The sequence below is a fragment of the Geotrypetes seraphini genome, chromosome 2 (assembly GCF_902459505.1).
Source record: "Geotrypetes seraphini chromosome 2, aGeoSer1.1, whole genome shotgun sequence".
Taxonomy (NCBI): Eukaryota; Metazoa; Chordata; class Amphibia; order Gymnophiona; family Dermophiidae; genus Geotrypetes; species Geotrypetes seraphini.
The window spans coordinates 69907459-69931533 of NC_047085.1; the positions used below are offsets into that span (position 1 = coordinate 69907459).

Consider the following 24075-nt stretch of genomic DNA (forward strand, 5'->3'; position numbering starts at 1 on the left):
CTCTATGATAGCTTCAGGAACTATGGTGTTCATGATACTACAACCTTTTTTAAATTAACTCCTTAACAGACCTCTATGCAGAGTTGAGAAGTAGCCTAATGGTTTGTGCAGCTCTAAGACCCAGAAGGACCCAGGTTCAAATCCCACTGTAGCATTTTGTGATTTATTTTATTTTTTTAAGTGTGAGCCTTAGAAATATACGAGGGGAAGCTGAAAAGTGATATAGAGGCATTATGATTTTCTTTGGCACAAGGGAGTAGTTTCAGGTGTTTTAGGCTGGATTAGGGAGGGGCCAAAATATGGATATCCAATTCTGATTTCAGAAGGGAACAGGATGTCTGTGTCGAGAGAGTATTATATATTTGAGTCAATTAAAAAGCTTACTTTATTATCCTCACCTCGGGAAGAGATGGGGGAGTTGACAAAGATCCTAGAGACCTCTAATGAAGAAGCAGTCAATCAGGACACAGTTGTTCACTTTGGGAGTCTCTCAGAGAGGGATTTAGTATTAAAACCATTTTTTAGTGCTCATTCAGCTTTTATCCATTCTCACAAGGTATATGTATTTCTAGATATATCTCCTAGGACACAGGAGACCGGGAAGAAGTTTCTTAAATTATGGCTTAGATATCCTGCTTTAGGTATATCCTTCCTCCTGAAATATTAGAAGATGTATGATTAACTATCAAGAGTATAAATTGTTTGTTGTTTGTATAACTCCCTCAGGATTGCTGATCTAGTGCTATGAGTGGCTAGGCTAAGCTGAGAGATTATTGATCAAGTTGTGCCTTGATCCATGAAACCTGGCATAACCGAGATACAATTTTGCATCAATAGTGTTTGTAGAATCCTATTATTTTTCTTTGCTATATACTCGTATATATAGTATATTTCTTTCTTCTTTACAATTGGCTCGCCTTCCTTTTTCTTCTTGCTAATGAGTATGTAGGTTTTTTAAAAAATATTACTTTAAATAGATGCAAACTCCACTCTTTAAACTGAGAGCACTTACACCCGGAAGAAAACGCCTCAGGTTTTCTTTTTAGGCAGAGCTAAATGCTCAAACCTCCTCCACCCACATCATTGGCTTAAAAAACTTCCGAGGGGGGATGTGCAAATGTCACAGTTAGTCCCGCACTATGATGTGGGTAGAGGAGGTTTGAGCATTTAGCTCTGCCTAAAAAGAAAACCTGAGGCTTTTTCTTCCGGGGGTAAGTGCTCTCAGTTTAAAGAGTGGAGTTTGCATCTATTTAAAGTAATATTTATTATCCACTCGCACCACATTAATTATTAGGGTTTTTTTTTAAATGAATTAAACTTATTTAGGTTATATCCACTTTTTCTTTTTAACTTGATATCAGTTTTATTTTATCATTTTCTTTAGCATTTCAGTAAACAACAAGGATGTGGTTATCTTATTCATTGAGTTTGCCAAGTATCTTTCAGCTATAAATTTTGTTATGTCTCAATTTTGTGCAAATTAATCCTTTGAAGGGGAAAAAGCCCTCCTCTTCAACAATTCTGGCATGTATTGTCCAGTTTGTATTTGAAACATCTTATTTATTCATATGGAAAAATGTCTTTTTAAAAACATGTATTAAGATAAAAGCCATTGCCCAGAGCTCCTATTATCTTGGAAAAACTGCCCAAAGTCCCAATATTCCGGCTTTTAGATCATCTCCTACATTACTCATGTAACTCATTATCACCTCCATGGCCTCTTTATCTCTTTTTCCAGGAAAGGAACAGCAGCAAACCACTGTTTGAAATCCTATCTGGACAAGCATTTCAAATGAAAATGAAGGGAAGGTACGGATTTCTATCCCACCACACACCAAGCAAACATTGTTGCAATAAACTAGGTAAGCCCTTAAAGCAGACATGGGCAACTCCAGTCCTCGAGGGCCGGAATTCAATTGGATTTTCAGGATTTCCCCAATGAATATGCATGACATCTATTTGCATGCACTGCTTTCAATGCATATTCATTAGGGAAATCCTGAAAACCTGATTGGATTCCGGCCCTTGAGGATTGGAGTTGCCCATGTATGCCTTAAAGCAGGGGTGTCAAAGTCCCTCCTCGAGGGCCGCAATCCACTCGGGTTTTCAGGATTTCCCCAATGAATATGCATGAGATCTATTTGCATGCACTGCTTTCATTGTATGCTAATAGATCTCATGCACATTCATTGGGAAAATCCTGAAAACCTGACTGGATTGCGGCCCTCGAGGAGGGACTTTGACACCCCTGCCTTAAAGGATAGAAGCCTAAATCAAATAGGCAACAACATCTGGAAGACATAAATCAGAGATACTAAATCATAAAAAATGAAGGCAGCTAAAGATCATGTAGTCAATCTCCTTCCTTTCTTTCTACCTTGTAGTTTCAGGACAGATTATATAGGCCATATAACTATATCCGAGTCATGCTTCTCCATGTACCAAGTCTGTGACTACCACTAAATCAAGCCTGTCCTGGGGATCTATAGGCCAGTCAGGTTTTTAGAATATCCCTAATATTCATGCATGAGTGAGATTTGCATGCCTTTCACCTCCATTATATGCAAATCTCCCCCATTCATATTCATTAGTGATTCCTGTGGACCCCTTTGAATATCCCTGCATTAAATCCATGTCAGCTGCTACTTTAAAGATCATCAGGGATGGGTGAACAAAGACCCCAGGTAAGTAAAACATTAAACATTTCCTGTCCTTTTTCCAATTTTTATACATTTGGAAAGTTATACATATAGTATGGAAAACACAGGGCTTCTTTTACTAAGCAGAATTGCAGCGTGCACTAAACCCGCGCTATGCGGCTAGAACTGACGCCAGTTCAATGCTGGCATTAGCGTCTAGCGCGTGCAGCAATTTAGCTCGCACTAAGCGCACGCTAAAACCGCTATCGCAGCTTAGTAAAAGGAGCCCACAGTTTCAGATCTACAGGTTTAGATTGTAAGCTCTTTCGAGCAGGGACTGTTTTCTTACTCTTTGAGACTCTGTGCAGCGCTGCGTGCGTCCAGTAGCGCTATAGAAATAATTAATAGTAGTAGTAGGAATGGAAAAGGCTGACTTGGATTCTGTGAAAGTGAAACTGTGGGAAAAAAATGTCTCTAGTATTAAGCTAGGATTCTTCTGGAATTAGTAAGATAACAGCACAAAGGAAAACTGCAGACAAGCGTACAAGATACAGGCTATGTTTATTATATCAATTATAAAATGCGGTCAATGTTACCACCTTTTGACAAACCAAAGGACCCGACACGGTCCGTGTTTCGGTTAACACGCCTTCATCAGGGGTCCCAGGTTGGCAAGGTATCAAAATAAACCGCAAATAAAAATAAACACAAGTCTGTACAAAGACCCTTGGTCAGCGATTTCCTTCGATCACACAGATCTGCTCAACTTTTTGTCTCCTTCGATCCAAACAAGTTGGGACACCTCATTTCTAAACAAACCATCTCCAACTGGATGGCTGCTTGCATCTCTTTCTGCTATGCCTAGGCTGGACTGCATCTACAGAGTCGAGTCACAGCCCACAAAGTCAGAGCCTTGGTGGCTTCAGTGGCTTTCCTCAGATCCACTCCTATTGAGGAAATTTGCAAAGCTCATACTTTCACCTCTCATTATTGTCTGAATGTTTTCTCCATACGGGAAGGCCATTTTGGCCAGGCAGTATTACAAAATTTATTCTCCTGAATTGCCAACACTCCCACCATCCCATTCTGGTTAGCTTGGAGGTCACCCACATGTGAGAATAGGCTGCCTGCTTGTCCTGGGATAAAGCACAGTTACTTACCGTAACAGGTGTTATCCAGGGACAGCAGGCAGCTATTCTCCCAACCCACCCACCTCACCTGGTTGGCTTCTCTGCTAGCTATCTGAACTGAGGAGACACGCCCTGCGCTGGGCAGGAAGGCACTCACGCATGTGCGGTGCGGCAGACTCAAAACTTCTGAGTTTCCTCAAGCAAGTCTGCTTGCGAGGCTGTCCGCATCCGGGCTCCGTGGATGATGTCACCCACATGTGAGAATAGCTGCCTGCTTGTCCTGGGATAATGGTCTTTATCTGCCGTCATTTACTATGTTACGTACTATTTCAATTTGATGTGCAATGGAAACAGAGTTTGGAATATATAAAAACTGCTAATACTAATGTAACCCCCTCCTTCTCAGACTGAGGTAAAAGGTATCCTTCTTGAAATAAAAATGGTTTGTAGTCACGGGTGTCCGAGGGTTAAATTGATACCTTTCCCCAGGAGGAGTGATTTACATTTAAAAAATTTTTTTGAAATGTAACCTTGAAAATAAAAGTATTTATTAAACATATAATAAAATAGATAAAAAGAAGCACTAAGGACTCTAAATTGAATATAGAAATAAAATTTAATAACCAGTTACTGTATAAACATTCTAGATAATGAAATTCTGCTTCTCTTCTGTACAGTTCTCAAAATGTCCAAATAAAATCTTCTTTGATCCCATTAATAATGTTTCACCTACAGCAGTTTCTATGCAGGCATATCAGATAAGTATTATTTATTCTTTTAAATTCTTTGTTCAGCAATGACAAACTGAAGAGTCTAAATACGCTTTCTTTAAATAATTTATCTTGCAGCCTCCAGCTTCTCAGACTTCTTTTTTTTCCCCTCGGGTTAGTGTATTGGAAGCTTTTTGTCCTTTCTGTGTAGGGGTACCACGTTGACACGCTGTTGCTAGTAGATCTCTCTCTCCCTGGAACCAACCTACTACTCTAACTAAATCCAAATCAATAAGAAAAAACTCTATCCTAAATCTAGAAACACCAAAGATGCCTAAATACTTCCTTAGCTAAGAAAAAAAACAGATAATTGATGTTCCCTATACTATTTCCCTCCCCCAAATTTCCTATATATAATCACAAAAAATCATACTTTCACTAAACATTTCATACATATAAATCTTTTCCCAAAATCCCAAAAATCTTTGCAGAAAATATTCCCAGAAAAAGATTTCCAAGGCAATTTCACAACTTTGCTTCACTAATAGTCTCTTGTAACATTCCACATTAACTTCTCCAGAAATCAGCACCACAGACTTATTACACGGAGACTGAAAATTTCTCCAGAAATCAGGTTTCAATAGCAGTTTCACAACTTTACTTCCCCAATATTTCTCTTACAACATTTTACAGGAATCTCAGTTTCACAGATACAACAATTCTTCACATCAGCCAGAAAGAAATGTTTTCACCCTTGAATAAATACCAGAATCTATAAATCAAACTTCAACTTCAACCAAAACCTCCAATTCCTATTCAAAATTCAATAAAACCAGCTATAATTACCTTCTCAAAAGCCTCCCAAGCCAAAACACTTCCATACAGATCCAAGTCACCCTCCCAACTGTCAAATCTGACAGTTAGAATGTTCATACAGCTGATGCTGATCTCTGCTCTAGGACAGCAAACCTGAGCAGAGATCAGCAACTAAATACCAAAACTACACCAATATAAAAAATACACAAACCAAATTTCTCAAAATAGGAAAAAAAAACCCACAGGTCTTACATTCCAGATTTTCTTTGCTTTAAAAACCCTTAAAAATCTTTTTTAAACCCTGTTTTTCTCACTCAGGTACATTTTTAACCCTGGTTACATTAATAAAAATGAGTCAAGCTGCCTCCCATCGTTTTCTTTCTGCCTTCAAGAAAGACATCAGAATGATGCAATTGCAGTTAACTGGAGCATGACAGCTACCTTTCTAAATGCTCATTTATTCTAGCTCCTGAAATCAGTGAAATCAAATATGGGCCCCTGCAGGTCAGAAAAACTTTGTGAGGTCTAATCAAAGCACGTGTAATATCAGATCTCTCTGGTATGCTTCATCTCAGCTTACTCAGTACAAACTGAGCAATAGTTTTAATTGTAAACCTTTTAGTTCTAAAGGCAAATTAATGCCTTACAACTTTTGTGCATAGTACTGAGTCATTGCAAGTTATTATAGAGTGAGTTGGATGTTGAAAAACCTACTTTCTGGAATGTGAAAACACCCTTAAACATGTTTCACGTTCTGCTGTCTAAAAATATAATCTAAAGTACATTAGACTTTGTTCCACTGATCTACACAGCATACTTTATACTTTAAACATGAAATATTAATTATCGAACCATTCAATATATAATGGCTAATAAAAAGCCAATCTCTTTTTTTGTCATAAGTTCCTGTTTTCTAAACATACGAGGGATCTACAAAACGTTTCCACACTTTTATTTTTTATAAACACGATTAATTAAATATCTCAAAAGCGAATTATATCGCTTTTCCAAATAATCACCCTGTTGCCTGACTGATTAGTCACATAAAATTCTATGACATGCCCTCTTACCACTTCTGCCGCTCCAACCATTTCCCGCAAAAATATGAAAGTGCGGAAACTTTTTGAGGAACCCTCATATTTTCGTAACCAAAAGGTCCTGCATGTTCATTTTAAGGATTATATAATCTGGTTTCATTTTTTGTCTGGAGATTCTTTTGTTCTTAGTGGGATCTAGTTTGTAATAGGAAGAAGAGCCACCTTTCAGCAGGACAGTGAAGCTAAGCACAAATTGAAAGCAAAGAGGGAGTGGCTCAACAATTGGAAAGTAAATGGAGCACTTCCGACATGATTCCAATAGAAAATCTGTGGGAAGACTTGAACACAGAAGTCCATAGATCATCACCAATCAACCGGAACGAGTGTGAGCTACTCTGTCAAGACAAATGCACCATCTTGCAATGCAAAATTGGTAGACACATCTTAACTGGCTACTAATCTTGCAAAAGAGGCTTTCAGCAAGTATGGCATAAAGGAGTGTATCCCTTGTTTGCCCAGTGAGCATCTGGGTGGATCACTCTCAGCAAATTTAAATGTTTGTTGGGGTGCTGTGACATATGGTCAGGGCTTTCATGAAGTTCAGGGAAGCCCCAGCTCTGATTCAATATCATCTGTTTATTTTCCCCCAATGATATATCTCTCTTTTTCTCTCTTCCTTCCTCCCCCACCCCTCCTGGGTCCAGCAAATCTTCCTCCCTCCACATTTCCTCAGGCATGTTTGGGTAGGGTTGCCAGAGGTCCAGCTTTCTAAACTAAACTAAACTAAACTAAAACTTAGCTTTGTACACTGGGTCTTCAGCCAGAAAGGAGCTCGACTCAGTTAACTGTAACTAAAAAATACTGAAAAAATATTAATATGACTGGATTCTGAAGTGTTTGGCAAATAAAATAGTTTTTAAATATTTACAAAAAAGTTGAAAAGAACAAGACCCCTTAAAATAAGAGGAAGTTCGTTCCATAGTTGAGAAAATTTGAAAACCAAGGACTGACTGAAATTCTTGACTCCTTCGATTCCTTTCACTGAAGGAAGGGAGAGTTTGAATTGTTGGCTGCCTCTTGCACAGGAGAATCTATAAGCATTCCATAATAAAGGGACAAGTGGGATGAAGATACCATATAAAATTTTAAAAGTAATACATGCATATTTAAAGTGAATCCTGAGATAGACCGGAAGCCAGTGAAGGTTTAAAAGCAAAGGAGACACATGGCCAAATTTACTTTTTCAAAAAATTAATTTCGCCGCTGTATTTTGTATCAGTTGTAGTATAGTCTTTGAGGACATGTCCCGGGGTCTGGATGGCTTTTCAATACCTGGCACTTTGTCTGGGTATTGAAAATAAATTACATCAGGAGGGGGCATCTGTGCATGCACGGATGCCTTCCTGCTTGACGAACAGGCAGCAGGGGGCAGGGCTGAGGGAGGAGCTGGGGTGTAATAGGGCGGGGTTGGGTAGGCCTGGGGCTGGGTCTAGGGGACCAGATTTTACTGAGGTAAAAATCTGGTAATCCTATGTTTGGGGCCCACTGTGATATGGAAACCCAGGGCAATTGTCCTTTTTGGCTACCCCTAACACTGCATACATATGTAAAGCCTGATTTTAGAAAGCCTGTATTTACCTTAAATGTTTCTCACATTTTCTATATCGATTGTATTTCTCCCCCTCTTCCTACTCGTGTTTAGGGGCCTTTCGGTCCGTTTTTACCTAATATGTAATTGTTGTCAGTCTTGTAATTTTTAATATAGAAATGTACGTTTTATTTGTAAAATTTTTGTTTAAATGTTAATTTTAAATCTTGTTCAACACTTTGTAGTTTCGAAAAAGCGTTTAATCAAAAATCTGAATAAACAATAAACAATAATAGTAGATGATTGCAGATACAGACCTGAATGGTCCATCTAGTCTGCCCATCCTGTTTTAATCTAAGAATTTGTTGGGGTTTTTTTTCTTCTTCTTCTTCGCTATTTCTGGGCAAGAATCTATAGCTCTACCCGGTACTGTTCTTAGGTTCCAGCTACTGAAGTCTCCGTCAAAGCTCAATCCAGCCCATCTATACCCTCCCAGCCATCAAAGCCCTTCCCAGCCCATCCTCCCCCAAACGGCCATATCCAGATACAGACCGTGTAAGTCTGCCCAGTACTGGCCTTAGTTCTTCAATATTTACTATTATTCTCTGATTCTAGATTCTCTGTGTTCATCCCACGCTTTTTTGAACTCCGTCACTGTTTTCATCTCCAACACCTCTCTCGGTGTAACTTGCAAGGGGCCATGGTATGGCTGTGATATAGGTGCTCTTTGACTAGAACTCGGAATTACACAAGGGAATACACATACACATACACATGTCAGGATATACATCTGCTCTTTGTCACATACAATTTCAAAAGTGCACATTTAGGCTGGCCCTTTAGAAGAGGGATTAAGGGAGGTATCCTCCCTATTTTCCCATCCCACCCGATAGTCAAAGCTCCTGTCCAGTTAAAACACGTGTGTCTGTCTAAGTCAGGGGTAGGGAACTCTGGTCCTCAAGAGCCGTATTCCAGTCAGGTTTTCAGGATTTCCCCAATGAATATGCATGAGATCTATTTGCATGCACTGCTTTCAATGCATAGTCATTGGGGAAATCCTGAAAACCCAATTGGAATACGGCTTTCGAGGACCGGAGTTCCTTACCCCTGGTCTAAGTGCTGATATTCACTAGCCCTTAAACCAGCCAATGCCACTGAATATCACGACCAATCTCCACTTCTGGGGTGGTTCCTGTTCCTTGGCAGAACTTGGGTGGAGTCTGGGGGTTAATCCTTGTGATTTGGAGCAAGCCTTTTAACCCTCCGTTGCCATTGGTATAAATCTAAGATTGTGAGCTCTCCAAGTTCAGGGAAATAACTGCAGTACCTGGATATATATCACCGAGGACCTGTGTTTCAATGCAAAATACCCCTTTCGTGTTCCTTTATAGTCTAATGAATCTGCTTAGAAGTTTTGACAATTGCTTTTTTCCCAACATTAGTCTCACAGTGCTTCACAGCCTCAGATCCCCGTGTGTTGTAAGTATGACACTGAACAACCACACTATGCCTATGAGGTAGCGCTGTTAAAAACCTGGTTGCATGCTTAAAAACAGCGACAGGAATGAGTCTAATGCTTTTTCCTCCTCCTTATGAAAATCTTTTGAAAATCTCTGTAAATTCTATAAGCTGGCGTTAGTTCTAGCCGCATTGAGCTGGCGTTAGTTCTAGCCTCATAGCGCGGGTTTAGCGCACGCTAAAAATCTGTATGCTAAAACCGCTAACGCGGCTTCATAAAAGGAGCCCTAAGAGAATTTGCTAAAGAAAGGAGGAAAGAGGAATATTGCCATAGGAGAAGCTGTTTAATGCAACCACTGCAAATTTAAGATTCTTATTTTATCAATTAAAGTAATGAAGTACATGAGTGATGATGTTTCAAACAATTGTGAGCTTTCTAGAAAATGAAATGGAGAAAGAGGAGATTTGGTAGAAGGAAGACATACCGTGTATAGAGAAGAAAGAAGAACCTCAGCAAGGAACATGAGAAGAAAAGCTGCAGGAGCTGTTGGTGGTTTTAAAATGTTAATACTCACGTACTTTTTTTTAACTTTCATCTTTAAAATTACGAGAATCTTACATTTGCATTAGTTGCTTTATGCTGCTTCTCCTCCGGCAACATTCCTTTTCCCTCTATTTGTTGCCTCCTGGGGATATGGCACCCGTCAGCCCATTCTGAGCAGTGTCATGTGTTTCTGGTCATTTTTGTTTCTATGTCCTGATTAATCTAGTCCAGGTTGAGCTTTGGGTATTTTTGCTCTACCTCAGGGTTTGCTCCCTATTGGCTCATTGCTCCTCTTTTCTTTTTTTTGAACAGCCATCCTGCATTCTTTTCCTTTATATTGCTTTACTTCCTGATGTCTCAGGTGAGAGAAAGAGAGGGTCTGGAAAGAGCAGCAGAAGAAAGGGGGGAAGGAAGGGATTTAGAAAGGAATGTAATAAGTGGGCTGATGTTGCAAGAGAAACATGCGGTCTAGAAAGGATCATCAGAAGAAAGGTTGACAAGGGAGAGGAGGCTTGTAATAGAGTACTAGCAAAAAGGCTGGGGTGGAGATGGAGAAAGGAAATCCGGAAACAAAATAGAGATGAATAAAAGTCAGGATAACAAGTTAACTGCAGAGGAAGAAGAAAGCAGTAGAAAGACCCAAAGGTGGAGCTATGAGCCTACTTGAAAATAAATTAATATGCTGTGTTTCAGGAAAGGAAAAGATTACTTACATTGAATGTAACAACAAGAGTAACAAATATGATAAATAAGGCCATAACCTGTATAAAAGGCCAATCTATTGATAACACAGAAATTGGTCAAATACAATACTTACTGGGAGAATTTTACCAATGAGGACATAGGGTAAAAGGGAAAGATACAACTCCTCCTTGGAAAAAAACCAAAGTGGAGGAAAAATTTAAATCATTGTGAGTAAAGGTATCCTTGATAGACAGGTGTCTGAAAGAATTACAATAATCAAAGATAATGAAGAAGATCCAACATGCTAAAGTAACAGAAAACCTTAAATTCATATGCCCCAATAATAAATTGAAAGTCAGCTGAGGCACAAACACTGTGGTAATAAGAAGAAAGCAGAAAAAGAGAGATCAAAATATTTAGGCAGAACTCCAAAACGATTTTGCTGGACACTGGAGAAGGACATTAGTATAGTAAAATTGTCACTAACTAAAGCTGAAACCCAAAACTTCTGGAGAAACTTGAATTAGGACCCTGTAGAGCAAAATGGCTACCCTGCATACAGGAGGATTTAGAAACATAAAAGTTATGGAATGGCTTGAAGTAACAAAAACCAGAATTAGAAAGTGGGTATAAAAGACCCCCAACCTGGCAGAGTTCTGGGTTAGATGAAGTCACCAATTTTTGGCTTATACAGGTTAACAACATAAGAAATGCCTTAACCGGATCGGACCCTAGGTCCATCTAGTCCGGCGACCCGCACACGCGGAGGCCAAGCTAGGTGTTCTCTACTGGACACCTTGTTTCCCCGTGTCCTTCAATGTGATTTGCATGAAGATATGCATCCAACTTGCCCTTAAATCCCAGAATGGTGGTCTCTGTCACAACCTCCTCCGGGAGAGCATTCCAGGCGTCCACCACTTGCTGTGTGAAGCAGAACTTCCGGATATTAGTCCTGAGTCTGCCTCCCCTAAGTTTTAGTCCATGACCTCTTGTTTGAGTCACTGTTGACAATGTGAATAACGAAGATTCTTGCTCCATTTTGTCGAAACCTTTTAGTATTTTAAAAGTCTCTATCATATCCCCTCGCAGCCTTCTCTTCTGGAGGGTAAACAATCCCAGTTTATCGAGGCGTTCTTCGTAACTCAAATTCTTCATACCATCTATTAGTTTTGTGGCTCGTCTCTGCACCCTCTCTAGTAGGGTTATATCCTTCTTTAGGGAGACCAGTGTTGGACACAGTATTCCAAGTGTGGTCTGACCATTGCTCTATAAAGCGGCATTATGACATCCGCCAATCTACTCGTGATGCCCTTCTTTATCATACCAAGCATCCTGTTTGCTTTCTTTGCCGCCACTGCGCATTGAGCCGACGGCTTCAGGGTCCTGTCTATCAGTACCCCCAGGTCCCTTTCTTGTTCGCTCTTGCCCAATGTTACACCTAACATTTTATATTCTTGTTCTTTGTTATGCCTTCCCAGGTGCATCACTTTGCATTTTTCTATATTAAATTTCATCTGCCACTTTTCCGCCCATTTCTCCAGTTGGTTCAAATCTCTTTGAAGCGCGTCTCTGTCTATTTGCGACCCAACTGCCCGACATAGTTTTGTGTCATCTGCAAACTTGATTATGTTACTTGTTGTTTCCTCTTCTAGGTCATTTATGTAGATATTGAAAAAGATGGGCCCAAGAACCGATCCCTGGGGCACGCCGCTCGTCACCTTCTCCCAGTCCGAGAACTTCCCATTTATGCTCACCCTCTGCAATCTGTTCTCCAGCCATTTGCCTATCCATCTTAGTATATCCCCATTTATTCCATGTCTTTGTAGTTTCCTCATGAGCCTTGCATGTGGTACCTTGTCGAATGCTTTCTGGAAGTCCAAGTATACGATATCCACCGGTTCTCCACTATCAATATGTTGGTTCACCTTCTCAAAAAATTGAAGCAAATTTGTTAAACATGACTTCCCCTTCCTGAAACCGTGTTGACTAGCTCTCATCAGGTCATGATTATCCAGGTGCTGCACTATGCTATCTTTGATTAGTGCTTCAACCATCTTCCCAGGAACCGACGTAAGACTCACAGGTCTGTAGTTTCCTGGTTCTCCCCTTGATCCCTTTTTAAAGATTGGGATGACATTTGCTATCCTCCAGTCATCTGGTATTTGTCCGGTTCTAATTGACAAGTTGGCTAGGGATTGTAACAGTTCTCCGATTTCTACCTTAAGCTCCTTAAGCACTCTTGGGTGAATTCCATCCGGTCCAGGGGATTTATCGCTTTTTAGTTTATCGATCTGATAGTATATCATGTCCAAATCCACATTCACTGTGGTGAGGCTTTCCTCAATTTCTCCCTTGAATTCTCTCCCTGGTTCAGGTATTGTTGCAGTGTTCTCTTTGGTAAACATGTCACCAAGACCTGGCAGAACTACAAAAATCAATTTATCGGGCAATCAAACTTAACTTGAAATATAACTTTGATATTTATGTCATTTCTTATATGTTTTACTTGGTTATTTTCTGTGTCTTGTATTTCTATTTATACTACGTATGTTAAACTGTAACCCGTTCTGAGCTCATTGGGGAGAACAGGATACAAAACGAATTAAATAAATATTTATAAATATCCAATAAAAACATTACTCAGTATCAAATGTCAGGATTGACTCCAATTTAACTCATGATAACATCTCAACCAATTCCAACAATGATAATCATATATTGAAAGATAGAAATATGATGGCAGATAAAGGCCAAATGGCCCATTCAGTCTGGAATCCACTATCTCCTCCTCTCTCTATGACAGGGGTAGGGAACTCCGGTCCTCGAGAGCCGTATTCCAGTCGGGTTTTCAGGATTTACCCAATGAATATGCATTGAAAGCAGTGCATGCAAATAGATCGCTTGCAGATTCATTGGGGAAATCCTGAAAACCCGACTGGAATACGGCTCTCAAGGACCGGAGTTCCCTACCCATGCTCTAGGAGATCCCACGTGCCTGTCCCATGCTTTCTTGAATTCAGACACAGTCTTTGTCTCCATCTCTACCGATTGCCTATTTCATGCATCAACCACCTTTTCTGTAAAAAAAAACTTTCTCAGATTACTCCCGAGCCTATCACCTTTGAACTTCATCCTATGCCCTCTCATTCTAGAGCTCCCTTTCAAATGAAAGAGACTCACTATATGCGCATTTATGCCATGTAGGTATTTAAACATCTCTATCGTGTCTCCCCTCTCCCACCTTTCCTCCAAAGTATACATATTGAAATCTTTAAGTCTGTCCCCATATGCCTTATGACAAAGACCTGGAGGATGGTAAATTAAAAAAACAACTATGAGTCAGCAAAAATTCAATATCATCCCTTCATATCATGTGAATATTTTTTTAATGTATAATGCAAAACATTTTAACTCTATAAAGAATCCTAAAATAGCCTTTTTTTACCTTCCTAGGCTGATATGCTGCTTAAAAATTACTTCAGTTATCTCAGATAAGCAAGTTTCAGAAATAAATACGAGTACAATATATCAATCGTTATGTCTAATATGAGATCATGAAGGGGTGGAATTAGTTTGATGCAAAGAGCTTGCACTCTGGAAGTGATCTTTGATTCAACTTTTTTTCTAAGATCAAATCTGCTAAAAAAAAAAAATATAATAATAATAATGCAGTAGTAAAATGTTTCCATAAACTTATAATACCTTAGGCAAGTCTGCTTTGTTATTCAGCCTGCCGATGTTAGAAATATCATGCAGGCCATGAGTTTATCTTATTTGGATTACTACAACTTTATATATGTGGGCTTTTTATAGAAACCTAACTATAGGCACCTAACTTTTGGACGCTTCTTATAGAACTTGCCCTTGTGTTTTTACAAAATGTTTGACCTGTGCATTTTGAGTGTCACATGACATGGCCCTATCTTTTGCACTTAATTCAACTATATGTTCTCAGACAGCAATTGTGGTCTGTTCAACAGTTTCTATTTAAGATGCCCTTGGCTTATAAGATTAGGTCGGTGTGCACATGGAAGTGTATACTGGCTGGTTCTATTCCCCTTCTGAGTAATTATCTGCTTTGGCCATCTATGTAATGTAGGGAAAAAAATCTAAAAACTTGCTGATCAGTATTAGTCCTATAGCAATGTTTTTGCGTAAATGCTGACTGCTACTGGCTAAATTAGCCTGTAACCTTTTATAATTTCTTTTTTTTTTAATTTAAGAAATTGTAATCCTTCCAGGGGTACAAAAAACACCTATTGTGACTTCCCTTACTCCTACTTACTTTCTTTACTCCCTCTGGTGGAGAATTGATCACTTGGCGTACCTTTTAGTAATCTGGTCATGCCATGTATCAGATCTAGATATGGGCATCCATCATTTTGGACATGCACAATCCTTCTCCTTTTGAGATTGAAGCTGGTTGTCCGTATTTTGGTCCTTCCCTAGTCCTGTCTGAAACACACCCAGACCATGCTTTCTTGCCATATGGATGTACTGCATAGAAAATGATGGTAGATAAAAGACATATAGCCTATCCAGTTTGCCCATTCATATCATTTACTATTTCTCCCTCTTCCTTAGACATCCTATGTACTTGTTCCACTTTCTCTTGAATTCATATACAGCCTTCATTTCCACCATCTTCACCAGGAGGCTTTTCTAGGCTTCCATCATCCTTTCCATGAAGAAGTATTACTTTAGATTACCTCTTAGTCATTCTTCTTTCACTTTCATCCCATGTCGCCTCATTCCAGAGCTTCAATTCAATTAAAAGAGATTTGTATTCTGTGCGTTTATGCCTCAGGGGTATACTATATATATATATATATATATTTTTTTTTTTATGTTATACCGTCTAAAAGCCTAATGTTTTTAATGTTATACCCTTTTAAAACAGGTCTAACTCAAAAAGCTTTTAGGCGGCATAAGGGTTAAAAAGGTACTCAACATGACCACATAACCACTGCAGAGATAAAGTAAAGACCCCACTCATTTCCCCAGAGCTCACTGATCCCCTCACATCCCACAAAGATCAGAATACAAAAGTACATACCTGTCTCCAGAACAGCAGCACCTGGTATAGGAAAGCCTAGTAGACCTAGACAAAGGTGTATTAAGTAGCCTGGTGGGTTGGCTACTGAACCACAGACAGGCAAAGCAAGTCCCATAAGCCACTTACACTGTACTGTCATATAGGTGACACCTGCAGCTATAAGGACTATTGGGATGGTAGACAGGTGGATAGTGTAGGTTTTGAGGGAGTTTTTGGGGGCTCACCATTCACTAAAAGGGGGTTCTGGTAAAATTTGTACCTGGCAGGCACCCTTTATGTGAAAGTTCACAACAGTGCCTTTCTAAGGTGCCTCATTGCCCTGTTTGGATGTCTGATTGGCCAGTCCATTAAGATGCTGGTCCTTCCCACGTCCAAATGAACTTGATTTGGACGTTTTGAACATGGATGTTTATGTATTTGAAAATGGCCCAAAATGTTGGACATCCTAAGGACCAAAATATCCAAATAGGTCATTCCTCCCCAACCCCCCCCCCCCCCAAACAAACAACATTTGGACGTCTAGCAGTTTCAAAAATGGATGGTTCCCTGCTCCAACTTTTGGACATCTTGCAGGAAGCATGTGACCTTTTTTGATTAGTAACAAACATGGAGCTACTCCTTCAAAGTAAATGATAAGATTAATTTCAGATACAGAATTACGGTAGTTCAAAATGTCCTCCCCTTGCAGATGCACAAGTATAAAGACTTGTACGATACCATCTTATTGCAGTGTCGATCATACATTAATCAAGCTCTTCTCATGCAATAACTATCCTTTTGATGTTCTGTTGTACCAGTTTTACCAATCTTTTCCAGAAGCTTATTTAAGCCTTCCAATGTCCAGTCCTTTGTTGGAAATTCAGCAATAAGTTGTTTTACACTTCAATGATTGCTTTGCTGCAAAACTTGATAATGCCATCTTCTTCACTAATCACCATTTTCACAGTTAGTGTAAACACTGACATAACACTGTTGTCACTATTGCAGAGTAGAAAAAGTAAGCAGCGACATCCAATGGTCAATTATACATAATGTTGCTTGACATTTATTTTGCTGCAAATTACCCAAATTTGCATTAATTATGCTGACAATTGATATGACAAAATATAAGGGTTCATTATTTTCTAATCATCATGTACATCTCAGTTGAAATTATAATTTGGAATAGAGGAGTGGCCTAGTGGTTAGAGCTGCTGCCTCGGCACCCTGAGATTGCAGGTTTGATCCCAGCACTGCTCCATGTGACCCTGGGCAAGTCACTCAACCCTTGGTTGCCCAAATAGGGAAAATACTTACCTGATTATAAAAAGAAAAAAAATTGTACACTATCCTAAGCTTCTCCAAGATAGGGCAGTATATTGAATGGCACTAAATATGTAGATATTAGTTCTAACATGTCTTAGTTATTAAGAATATATTTTATTATGTTACACATTTATTTATTTTTAATATTTGTATACCACTTATAGTCTAAGTGGTTTACATTCAGGTACTCAAGTATTTTTCCCTATCTGTCCTGATGGGCTCACACTCTATCTAATGTATCTGGGGCAATGGGTGATTAAGTGACTTGCCCAAGGTCACGAGGAAAAGCATGAGATTTGAACCCACAACCTCAGGTTGCTGAGGCTGTAGTTCTAACCACTGCGCCACGCACTCTTACACATATGCCTACCTAAGAATACAATATATGCCATGCTTAGTTAGGCCAAAAGTTATTCAAGCCTAACATAGCATCCTGTCTCCAATAATAGCCAATCTAAGTCACAAGTAACTGAATGGATCCGAAGATGTAGATTGATTCCTTGTTTCTTACTGTCAGTAATAAGTTCTGGATTTCACAAATCTTACTAGGTTATATTTAAGGATCTACTGTCAGTAGCTTGGAAAAACCCATGTGGTGTCCTACAGGGCTCCCCACTCTCTCTTACACTTTTTAATGTGTATCTTCTTTCATTGGGTTACTGGATGAGCAAATTGGGCCTAAAGATGTTTAGCTATGTTGACCATAATCATTCCTTGTTGTAATTCGCTATCCAACAGCACCCAAGTTATTGAGTCAGTGTTAAACACAATGGAATCTTGGATGCAAGAATTTAAGTTAAAAGTAAATCAGGAAAAGACTAAGGGCTCCTTTTACGAAGGAGCGTTAGCGTTTTTAGCATGCGCAACAATACCGTGCATGCTAACCCCACGCTACATGGAAAATACTAATGCCAGCTCTATGGAGGCGTTAGTGTCTAGCTTCATAAAAGGAGCCCTAAGTTTTTCTTTGCATCATCAGAAAAGATAATTCCAGAATCAACAATTAAGATCAACTCAGTATCTTTTCCAATAAGCCCTACAATTAAAATCTTGGGAGTGGTTTTTGATCAGAGTCTACCTATGAAAAATCAAATAGATACTGTAGTCCAGAAGAGTTATTATACTCTATGGAAACTCCGCATATCAGAGCTTATTTTGACGCTACTGCCTTTCCACTTTTAGTTCAAACGCTAATACTTAGCATTCTGGACTACTGCAATATTATATATCTGACAAGTACAAAGAAAAACTTGGCTAGGCTTATCTTGGTCCAAAATACAGCAGATAGAATGATTTACGGACTGAGGAAGTATGATCATGTAACCCCCTATTACCATGAGCTACACTGGCTCCCAGTTGAGGCCCGGGTGATCTTTAAGTTGGGATGTTTATACTATAAAATCGCTTTTGGTGCCCTATTTATGTTCCCTTTTGTTAAGGGCTGTAAAAATAAAAAATATCATGGGCACTGTCTTTCCTATCAAACAGCTCAATTCGATAAAGAATTCCGCCCATTACTGACCAGATCAATATCTTATAAACATTACAGAAAACTTTTTAAAACTTTTCTTTTTTCCAAAATTGTAGCTAGCTAATTCTTGCATGTTGCATTATCTCTGTATTCACTCATAGCATAATCTTTTGTAAACTGCATTGAACTAAGGGTTATGCGGTATAGAAATCTGTTATTATGTTATGTTTCTGGCTAATTGTTGATGAACCTTTCCCAAGACAACTACATAGCCACATGGCTTTTAAATTTGTCTATGTTCAGTTCACTTTAACTATATTGCTCAGTTTGGTCTGCTTTCTGCAAAACCATGTCATCAAGCTTTGAATATACTCTACATTATTGTACTGTATTTCGGTAGCTAGGTTTTTATAGCCCAGGAGTGCTTGGAACTCTAGTCACAGCTCATATTGAGTTCACAATACTCTTTTTATTATTACCTTCTAAAGGTTAGAATTATATTTTGTTTTCTGTGATAATCAAAGATAAAAAGGTTTAGTTGCCTGAAATATATGAACAAGAAAGCACCCACTGCAGCTGTCCCTGAATGATTTGGAATGAATTAGCACACAGCTGTATAAGCAGCAGCCTTTAACGGAATAATGTTCTTTATAGGTAATCAAGGTAGGAAGGAAACAATGAAGCATTCCAATGGAATCTTAACCTTGACTTGCCCTTGAAAATGTAAATGCTGTAACTACCCATTTCTGATTGAGAGCACCGGAGCATTCCTGGTAAAATATAAGGCTGTGCAATTTCCAAAGCTTTTACTACAGAGCAAATAATGTTAACATTTCATTGGGAAATGCTAACCGAACAATGCAGCCAAAAGGATGGAAGTTATCGTCAAGCAGTAAGAATAGTCACTAGTCAGGAAGGAGGGAGGTGTTTGACAATGAAGTGTTCAAATTCTCTCTCCCACTGAATCTCTCTTCTAACAGATATGTCACTTTTTTTTAGCTGTTGCTCAATTTATTAATTCACATTGATGTCAAATGTTCAGAGCAGTGTTCGTCCAGCCATAATCGGGTTTCTATAATCACAAATACTGGTAATAATAGCATCGTGCTCTCATCGCTTTCAATCTGTGAAACTTTCAGAAGGCTAGGACACCAGTCTAGATGGGCCCATGAGCCCCATTTTAGACAGAGCATGGAAATCAGTATTGAAAGGTCCAGGTTGGGGCGTATATATTGTCCGTAATATTTTAGAACTGGATTTGCCAATGTAGAGCTTGTTGTAAAATGCATGCAGGAATAGATATGTATGCACCAGTTACATGTGACGGGGGCACCAATTTTACAAAGATGTGAATGACATCAACAAAGAGAAACACAGCTACATAGATGTATACGTAGTTATTTCAGAATACATACATTTGTGTGCCATCACATAGAGGTGTTTGCCATTTAAGAAACCTACATGTCTATTTCCCCAAGCTGTCACTGACCCCAGTACCATTTACCAGTATCACTCTTGGGGAGGGGGGGGAGGGAACAAAAACATGGGGAGATTAAGGGAGAGCCCTTTCCTAATCCCTCCAGTAGATTTGTATTCACAACGAGCACCTTTAATTAACCTAGACATCGCAGGGAGCAGCTATAAATCCTGACTTTGATCTCATAAGACATAAAGTACATTCCCCTTCTGAAATGGAGAATATATGAGTATTTTTTTAGCCCCACTCAAGATATGCGCAGACCATGGTCTCTTGTCATATGCAAGTATAGTATTCATGATTTGACGTGTATACTCCAGCTTTCTAAAATCAGAATTTTAAATGTGTATATGAAATACACATCTAAATGCTGTTTTATGTGCATCCAAATTTTGATAATACTTCTAAAGAAACCAATTAAATGTATGTTTCACAAGTATTATAATTAGTAAAACACACTGGAATCTTGTTTGAATGAATTCTGTTATAATACACTACTTATTACTAATATAACCAGAAAGGGAGAAGTATTACTTTGCAAACCAGACATTCATGAGTGCCTTCAACAATGTGTCTGTGTTCTGTATTTATGCTAAGATGCTCTTCATCATTCCAGGTGTATGATAGTGCCAAAATACTGTAGCTGTAGTTCAAAAAATCTGAATATAGATAATTAACATATGCTAATGATCTTTGTCCATAGCTATGGCAGGACATGGCAATTTAAAAACTGTATATTACCATAAAGTACAAAAGTTTCCAAAGGCTTATGTGTGTGGATCTGCAAAATCCTAAGGCCTTTCTTCCCGCTCCTGTTTGATCAGCCCATCTCTTTTCCCATAAAGCATCATGCTCATTGCTTCCCTCAGCAATCTCTTTCAGCCTTAGACATTCCCTGAAGTGTTTACCTATAAGAAACTTCTTTCACAACTCAAAATAAAAGAAAACTGGGGCTTTTGGTAGATAACTGGCAGTAATGTTTGCTTGGCAACTGGTTAAAAAAACACCCAAGTAATTGAACATGGAGAGATTTTATAAGATTCCTTTTAAGGGAATGTGATAGAAAGATGAAAATTGCCTTTATCAAATATGTAAAAGGGAAGCTGCATATCAATCATATTGCTAAATTTATATAGTTTGTGATTTTTGTAGCTTTAAAGAAAATTGACATTCAGTTTCATTTTGATGTAGCATAAGATGGGCATAATTTTATTGTCTTTATAACTGCAAATGCACTACTATGCAAACAGTACTTTTAGAACAGCAAATTACATTTTTAGAGCAAAGGAAACACAGTTCTTATATGTAACAAGCACAGTATTTTAATGTATTGATTCATTTAGGCTTTGATCACTTGCACTAGTCCTGCTTAAATTTGAAAGGCTTGCCATTAAGGATTTTACTTTGTGGGCATAGTAGTCCCTTAAATTGACTAATGGAACCTCTTTTATCCCATTACCAAAATCGCAACTTCTCATGGCATTTTCTAGATACTTTTGACGCCTATAGAAATGAGAAAATTTGTTGAATATCAGGGTTATAGGAAGCACAACAACCAGAATGCCTGCAAGAATACAAGCAGATGCAGTCAATTTTCCAGCAATGGTTCCTGGGACAACATCTCCATATCCTACTGTGGTCATACTAACAGTAGCCCACCACCAGCAAGCAGGAATGGTAGCTAATCCATCATTTTCTTCTTTTTCAATAGTGTAAGCCACTACTGAAAAAATAGAGATTCCAACAGAGAGGTAAAGTAACAGGAGCCCTACCTCTTTGTAGCTGTATTTTAAGGTTGACCCAAGAGACCTAAGGCCAGTTGAATGCCTGGCAAGTTTTAAGATGCGGAAAATTCTCATTAATTTCAGGACCTGGGCAACTCTTCCTAGATTTGCTAAAGCTGGACTACTTTCCACAACCATGTTGACAATTAGAGTGATGTAAAATGGAAGAATGGACATAAGGTCAATAAAATTTAATGGAAGTTTGAAAAATGTAGAGAATTCAGGTGCTACTGCAAATCGTACCACCAATTCGAAAGTAAACCAAGCTATGCCAAAATGTTCTACAATTTCAAACCTTGGATCTTCTTCGGTGCTACCATTGCTGTGGACAATTTGAAAATCTGATAGACTATTGAGGCACATAGTTACAATGGATCCAAGAACTATTAATATGGAAATGATACTAAAAATTCTGCTCATTACCGAGTAACCAGGATTATCTAGAGCCATCCAAAGTTGTCTCCTGAAGTTTCCAAATGGTTGTTTGTCAAACTTAGAGGCATCATGGTAAAATGTCAGAATCTCATCAAATGATGAGGCGGTGCTCTCCCCTTCGCTTTTGTCCTCCCATTGGTCTTGATCGGGTTCCACTTTTCTTCCATGATAGCTGTAACTACAACATGAGTCAATAAAGAATTCATTTATTCCCCAATACTCAATCTCTTGACTGAAGGAAAAAACACAGAGATCTCCCATGACATGAAGCTTGCCAGTATTGTAAAAATGTAATACATAAGGGAGGAGATCAGGGTTTCTGTCAAAGTAAAATTCATTTTTGGTGTCATCATAATCGTCACAGAGTTCAAGTATGGACTCTTTGGATCGGCAGTTCAACAGCTTCCCTAGCCTAGTTTCTGGAAATCTCAGAAGTGTATTGGATCTCAGCTTTTTCTTAAACCCCCCAACGTTGATACTAATCTCATTGTCTTCAAATTCATCTTCAGATAATAGCTTTAACTTCTGACCTGTCATAGTGATATCTCACTAGTAGATAACTTGCCTAAAATACAGAAGTAAAGAGAGATATATTAGCATTTGAGCAGCTGTAGCAAATAATTATTTTAAAATAATATCTCAGCAGACAACTTTCTTCATCTCTCTCAACGCAAACAAATTTAAAACACCTATTATTGTTTAGAAGGCAAATATTCAAATTTAATAGATACCATTTTCAAATATTATTATAAATTTATCTTTTTCAATTTCAAATAAAAATTTAGGCCCTCTTTTACTAAGCCATGGAGGAGGTTTCTACCATGGCCCAGGGCACAAAATGCTTTAACCAGTTGCATAGTGAGAGTGAGAGGCACTCCTCCCCCACCCTCTTCTCCACCCCTATCTACTCCTTCCTTGCCCCCTCCTGCTGTGCGGGTGCCCTTTCCCTTCCCCCCCCATACCTCTTTAACATTCCCAGCACAAGGAGCAACCCCAACCTGCTGCTCACACCAACATCAGCTCTTCTTCTGATGTCACTTCCTAGGTGCAGGTCCAGGAAATGAAGTCAGAGGAAGAGCTGATGTTGGTGTGAGCAGCAGGTTGCAGTTGCTGCTTGCGCTGGGAGCATTAAAGAGGTATGTATGAAGGGAAGGGGGTGCATGCGTGCAGTAGTGAGGAGGCAGGGAAGGAGTCAGGGTGGAAAAGAGGATGGTTTCTGGCACCCTCACCAAGATTGCACCCAGGACAGACCTCCCCCCCCCCCCCCACCCCTTGCTATGCCACTGACTCCGACGCTGATAGGAATTCTATGAGCTTCAGAGCAGCATCAGAGCATTTAGTACTCATAGAAACCTCTGCCGTAGCTTAGTAAAAGGAGGTGGGGTAAATTTTTTTGTATTTCATTATAACCTTTTGTTGTGAAAGAAACTTTCTAGCAGGTGTCAGAAGGTTAACATCTAAGGGCTCCTTTTACTAAGCTGCGTTAGGGCTTTAACGCGCAGAATAATGCACACTACATTGCCACGTGCGCTAGACCTTAACGCCAGCATTGAGCTGGCGTTAGTTGTAGAAGCGTACTGCGCGGTAAGGGCTTCGAGGTAAAATAACATTATTCGCCGATGACGCCAAACTGAGTAATGTAGTGGGCAAATGCACAACAGACGAAGATTCAGTGCCCGACAACATGATGCACGACCTACTCCTACTGGAGCGATGGTCTAGGACATGGCAACTCAACTTCAATGCCAAAAAATGCAAAGTTATGCACCTGGGCAGCCAGAATCCATGCAAGTCTTATACCCTTAATGGCGAGATCCTAGCAAAAACGGTAGCAGAATGAGACTTGGGGGTAATCGTCAGTGAGGACATGAAGTCTGCCAATCAAGTGGAGCAGGCTTCGTCCAAGGCAAGACAAATCATGGGCTGCATACGAAGGGGTTT

The 24075-nt window shown here is 39.2% G+C and overlaps 1 protein-coding gene across 1 annotated transcript; it reads right to left on the reverse strand.

Moving 5' to 3' along the window:
* Positions 1–21237: 21237 nt before the first annotated feature.
* On the reverse strand, positions 21238–22671 carry KCNS2 (potassium voltage-gated channel modifier subfamily S member 2). The gene has a single exon (XM_033929918.1). It carries the CDS (start codon positions 22669–22671, stop codon positions 21238–21240), a length of 1434 nt encoding a protein of 477 aa, XP_033785809.1.
* Between the last annotated feature and the right edge of the window lie 1404 nt (positions 22672–24075).

Bases quoted from the DNA above. Each gene is read 5' to 3' on its own strand.
- KCNS2 (XM_033929918.1), bottom strand. From the start codon at position 22,671: ATGACAGGTCAGAAGTTAAAGCTATTATCTGAAGATGAATTTGAAGAC.